Genomic DNA, 6651 nt, shown 5'->3' with positions numbered 1-6651 from the left:
TATAAATTTATTTTCTTTAACTTGTTTAAATGATTATAGAATTTTATTTGACAATAATAAATATTTTTAGTGATGTAAAAAAAAATTTATGAGTCAGGATTTGTTTGAATGTCAATAAATATATTATTTTTTTCACTTATCAATTATTAGTTTAAATGTAACTCATTTATCAAAATTAGATTTAAAAAAATTATTATTTTTATTACTTATCTGAAAGATTATGTACAAAATATTTTTACGCTTTGTACAAATTTGAAGTTACTAAGGGATAGAATTCAGAATATCTAAATGGTCTAGTGATAGATTTAGAAAGTTGGATTTAAATGTGAACTAAAGTTGTTTTTGACATAAAAGACATGACCTAAAAGAGATATTTGGATAAGGTTAAGCCGATATTGAAATTGGATGTCTATAAAAAAGTTTAGAGTTCAAGCTAAGAGACCTAGGTGAAAGGCACATTATAGACTAGTCGAGAGAATGAAGCAAAACTGCATGAGGTATGAGGCATTGAAAGTAAAGGCTTTAGTATGACTAGCTACAAGATTTTTTTAAGCATCTTATTATGTTTTACTGCTTGTTTGAATTTTCGTATTATGTTGTATGGTTTAAATCTGATACACGAAGACTAATAACTTAAGACACAAAGAAATGAATAATATTATCCGTTATGTGAATCTATCTTTTAAAATTTTATTAGCTCATGATGATATTATAACTGTGTTGTACCTTCACTTAGTTTGCTTGAATGTATGGATTGATTGAACTTACTTATGTTGGAACTATCATATATCCCTATAGAAAGAAAAATGTAGATAAAATCTACTAGGATAAGTGAGGTTGAATTAGTATCTTTTTAGGAGACACGAATTTTGAGGATAAAATTCTTTTTTAAAGGGGTGAGAATGTAACATCCTAACTTTTTGAATCAAGTCATTTTTTTAATAACTAATTAATTAATTAAAATGGTAATAATTTAAGATTTGAATTTAAAATTTAAACATATGAAAGTACTAGTGGTAATAAATCTCTAACCGACAGTAAACAACCTTTTAAAACATAGTCATAACTAATTCTACATTTATCAGATTTGAATAATATTTTGTTATATGAAAAGATAAGAATACTATCTCTATTACTTAAGTTCCATATAAAATCAAATTCAAATTAAATTAGGTAGATAAATCGGTTATAAGTTCATAGTAGAAAATCGCGCTCTTATCAGCCATCCTGATATATAAATTCAATTATCTTTAAATTTGTCTCTAATAGATATTTCCAAATTCTAAATGTAGAAAAAGTTATAGGGCTCACAAAGTAACGATTCAGATTAAAGATTTCACCTAAATGCCTCCTAACATAATCTGCACATACCTTAGAGCTATTTGATCCTTCCTTTCTCATTCTATTCCCTTTTTATATACAAAACATTCTAGTATACACAAAGTATAGCTATGGAACAAGTCTCACTTCACTAACAAACCGCATTTATTTGCATCGAAACACCTATCGAAACTTTACTCGAGGTAGGGGTTTTGTGCTAATTTTTATATGTCATGTTTTAAATATTTTCGAACATAGATGTTAGCTTTGCATGTCATGGTATAGTGTCTCTTTCCTTCATATGCATTATGCATTATAATAACAATCTTATGTGCATTAAAGAATTGAGGGAATGATCCTTCGGTAAGGGAAGGTGACCCCCCAAAGACAAGATAATCGAGATAATCTTTCAGTAAGGGAAGGTGATTGTTAGACTTTTGGAACCTTCGGTAAGAGAAGGAGACTCCAATCAATTTTATAATAATATATCTTGGTTGCCATGACTTCCTTCTTGTGTATGTCTAAATAATCTTGATTGTAAATTGAACTGAGGGAATGATCTTTCGGTAAGGGAAGGTGACACTCAAAGACAAGGTATCGATATGATCCCTCGGTAAGGGAAGGTGATCGATCGAGATGATCCTTCGGTAAGGGAAGGTGATCGCCAAAACGTTTGGGATAAGAACCTTCGGTAAGGGAAGGGGACTCCCACCTTTTATACCGGTTTGAGCTCAATACCTTCCATAAAAGTTACGAGAAAAAGTAATGAAAAGTAAAATGAAATGTGTGATCATGATTGTTCTTCTTTTATCCTTTTTAATTTATGATTATGTTTATTATTTCATTCAAAGATCCTTCTTTATCCAAAGATCCATTTTATATGATGTATGATATTGTTTAAGATCTTTATTTTATTCATATCTATTCTGTTTGACTTATCTATGGCAATGTTACTATTCTTCTCTTATTTATTATTTATTTTCCCTTACTTTATGGCCTATGAGAACATCATACCAAGATTTCTGAGTTTACATTTGTATGTTTTAACACTAGGCATTTTGTATGCATCACACATGTCATAACATAAGTAAATGAGAAGCATCTAAAAGTCACACCACTCCGACTAACCAAGACTTTTAAAAATAATAATAGAACAACATTGCATCATCACTGTTTTTATTTTAAAAACTCGGAGTGGTTGGAGATGGATACGATGACACCATATAGATAAACTACTGAGAAACTTTTGTTTCTCAGCCATCTCTCCGTACCATCTTCAGGAACGATGCAGTACAAAGCAATACACTGCTCAGTTGGGTTGAGGTGAAAAGACAAGTGCACTATTAGGAGCAAGCTATCGAGGACGTAAATACAAAATATTAAGCATTTACCTTAAGAAGGAAGAATATGCGATTGTTTTAGCCATAGTTATACAAATTAAAAGAGTTAGGATTTTCTCTGTGTCTTGTTTTATTTTTATTGAGTGATTGCAATTGTAACTATGATGTTTCTTGTTATGATTATTTGATATGAGTAAAGCTTGTCATTGTTGTGCCTTCATAGTTTAGCACGCCCGTTTTTCATGTTAGTATTTCTAGATTCACGTATATTTTTCAACTAGTAACTCTTCTAATAAAGACTAGTTATTCAAACTTTTTTATATAAATTATTTCATATTTGTTTTAAAAAGAAACAAAATTTCACATAGATTTCAGAATATCACCTACTAAATATAAATCTAAATAAAGTTATTCAATATTTTTATATATAAATTATTTTATATAAATATTTCATATTTGTTTTAAAAAGAAACAAAATTTCGCAAGGTTTTGAATATCACCTACTAAATATAATCCAGATAAAGTTAATCTCAGTTTAAAAGTATCAAGGTGTTACAAGTATGCATTGTTTTGGTTTACTTAACTGCTTAACTCTGCTTATCTGCTACTTGTTCTACTTGTTGTAATTATACCTCTATCTGTATTTTTTTTGCTTGAATTGTATGTGTATGTTTTCTGAGAGACCTCTCTTGGTGGAGGTGCGAAGAAAGCTTGTTCCACCGGTGATTCGGAGGATTGAAGGAGACAGAAAGTGGAGTGTTAGGTTAAAGTTAGATTAAGAACTTGAAATACCTTAGATAACTTACTTAGTTTCTGGTTAGTTGGATCTTTAAGCTAAAATCTGAGTGTCGCAGTTCTAGGAATGTCTCTGGCTTTTTTGGGACCTTTTATATTAACTATATGGGCACCTTTATCATGTTGAGAACCTATGGTTCTCATTCCATATATATTTCAGTTGTTTTTCAAATGCAGGTCGAGAGGCACCTCATTGATTATCTGGAGAGCTTCATTACAAGCGAAGAACTATCTTTTGGGCTGTTACATTTTGTGTTAGGCTATGTATATAAGATCTCTGCATGTATATTTTGTCCTTCCTAGAAGTTGACTTGGAGAAACAAGTGTTCATTTTGTAGTTTGAGTTATATTTTGAATTGTATAAATATATATAATTACATACTCCGACTAACCTTAGCTTCGCAGGTCGAATCTGAAGCTTGATATCTGTATTTTGGAACTCCGATCTATATATTATGTTTTCTTAACCTTCTTTTGATCTTATCTATTTCTTTTACAATTATTTATGCAAGTATGATACTATTTTAGAAATTCTAGATATAAATTCTTTTAACTATATTTATATATTTCTTTGCTTTTATAGATCATAATATCTTGTTATCTCTAATTTACGTCTTTAACTATAAGACTCTGTGTAATAATATGTTACAACTTTTATTGCTAAAGGTCAAACACACTAGGTTTTTTTTGGGTGTCACACACTAGGATTAAGTTCTAATATAGAGAAATAGATCCTCTCAATTTTTTTTAATACTTGAGAGAATAAAGTGTGATATCTCACTTTTAATTTTATAAATGGGACCAAAATTAAATAGGAGAGAGTAATAAAGGATGAAATCCTATACTGGATACCATCCAATTTTTTTTACTAGCTAGAGAGGATCTCCTCCCCTAATATAGCTAAAAAATTATTATTGGCCAATATTAAAATTAAAAAAGGACAAAAATCTTAGAAAGTAAAGGTTGTGGTTGTGATTTTTTTTTTTTAAATTAGAAGTAAGATTTGAAATCATAATTTTTATATCAATATTGAGATGATGACATTTGAATTACAACTCTCTCTTATTTAATGGCGAAGAATTTCAGCAAATGAATCATCATAATTCATAAACTCCAAAATTCGATCAGTCCAATATCATCGACATTAGATACCGACAGTTATACGAACTAATCAACACATATTTTTGTGGCCCAACCAAATCAATTGAAATCTGTCGTCATCTCTGATTTTGAAGAATCTCGTCCACGAAACATTGGATATTTCGGTCAGATGAACCACCCTCAGCCACCGCATCCCTCGCCGCCTGTTTCAGCACTCTGGCGTTCTTCCTAATCTCCTCTGCTCGGGGGCCCACAAAAATCTCTTCAATGGCTCTTTCCACCTCATCCGTCGCAACGAACCCTTCGCCGCCGTCGTCTTGCCGGAGCCGGATCCCCGTTCCAAACACATCCGAAATGAGCTTCGCATTCGTTGGTTGATCCGTCCACTGCGGATACGCAATCATCGGAACCCCTGCAGTTATGGCTTCCAGCATCGAGTTCCAACCACAGTGAGTCAAGAAACACGCAATGGAATCGTGTGAAAGAACCTTCGTCTGCGGGCACCATGGCACCACCATGCCCTGCTCTTTCGTCTCTTCCAAGAAACTCGCTGACGGAATTTGCGACGGATCTTGTACGGACCCATCTTTAAGCTTTATCACCCAAAGAAACGGTCGTTTACTCCGAACAACAGCGTCCGCTATGCTCTTCCATTGATTTTCCGATAACACCACGAGGCTTCCGAACGATATGTATATAACCGAAGAGCGTGGCTTTTGGTTGAGCCACTCCATGCACGAGTCTTGTGGCTTCCACATATTGATTCCAACGTCGTCATCGTCGTCTGAACCTAGCAGCAACGACGGAGGAACCAACGGACCCACCGGTTTGATAGGAAAAATCTCAGCCATGGAGTCTATCACATCTTTCTCGAGCTCGTAGAACGAATTGGCGAGAATCCACTTGAGCTTCTTCATGTGTTGGAACTGCAACATGTCGGCTAATACTTTCTGGAAGCTTCCGAAAGTGTTTGACGGGAGAACAAAAGATGGAAGGTCTTGTGGTTGCAGCAATGGAAGACCGGGAAGCTGGACTTGGATGTTAGGGTTGTGGAGAGTTGGGAAGGAGTTGAGATTGTTGTAGAAGCGGTAATAAATGGCGTAGAGAGCACATGGTTGAATCCAGAGACATGCGCATGGGATTCCGAACTCTGCTGCCACGTCAGCAACCCATGGAACAAAGGGGTTGTTGATTATGCATGCTAGCTTCTTGGAAGTGTTACTTAGGAAGTGATCTTTGATGATATTGGAGATGCTGATGGGACCTGATTTTCCTATTGATTCCATGAAGTCGTCGACGCTGGTGCTTTTGAGCTCTGGCTCTGATACAAAGCCGTCGGAGAAGAAGACTACGTGGATTCCGTTGACGGTTATGGAGGCAGGGATGGTGTCGTCGTCGGTGGGCTTCTTGAAGACGCGGAGGTAAACAAGTTCGGTGGTGGCGAGTGTGACGTGGAGGCCTCTTGTTAAGAGGCTTTTGCCGAACCTCAGGAGCGGGTTGATGTGGCCTTGCGCTGAAAACGCCACCAACAGAACGTGGAGCTCTGTTTTTTCGTCGGAAGCCATGGTTTCACAAACAGAGTGACGGAGATATTATTATATCGTTACTGTTTTTTTTTTAGTGGAGATTGATTAGTGAATAATCTATTCTTTAATAGTGTTAAGCTTCATCGATGAAATTCATGAATGATTAGTATCCAGTTGCCTATTTACAAGCATTCTTCATTCTTCAACAAATAATAAGATAATTATTTTAGAGAGCCGTATTTGACTATAATGCTTTGATTTTTAAGATTGACCAATTTGAAGTTTTTAGGTTAGGTTTGGTGATAAACTATGTTCAGCAACAAATTAAAAAAAATGGCAAAATCATTTTTTGCAGGTTCTTTGAATTTTAAAGGCAAGAACAAAATTATTTATAAATTTTTTAAAAGAAAGAATAAAAAAGATCATCAAAATTTTTTTATTTATAAACAAAAAAATAAAATAATTTTTAAGTTTAGTGTTATTTACATTTCAAAAATTGGTTGAATTTAAATTATGTCAAAATAAAAATGATTCAATAACGAGTAAGAAAAATTTGATTCGATAACATC

General features: G+C 33.6%; 1 protein-coding gene across 1 annotated transcript; it reads right to left on the bottom strand.

Annotated features, from left to right (window-relative positions):
* Positions 4458-6335, bottom strand: LOC107618710 (UDP-glycosyltransferase 84B1). Its single transcript, XM_016320842.2, has one exon. The coding sequence runs from the start codon at positions 6119-6121 to the stop codon at positions 4673-4675; it is 1449 nt and encodes a 482-aa protein (XP_016176328.1). The 5' UTR covers positions 6122-6335; the 3' UTR covers positions 4458-4672.

The sequence above is a fragment of the Arachis ipaensis genome, chromosome B09 (assembly GCF_000816755.2).
Source record: "Arachis ipaensis cultivar K30076 chromosome B09, Araip1.1, whole genome shotgun sequence".
Taxonomy (NCBI): Eukaryota; Viridiplantae; Streptophyta; class Magnoliopsida; order Fabales; family Fabaceae; genus Arachis; species Arachis ipaensis.
The sequence above is the reverse complement of the archived record's forward strand: the minus strand, read 5'-3'. Positions and strand labels throughout refer to the sequence as shown.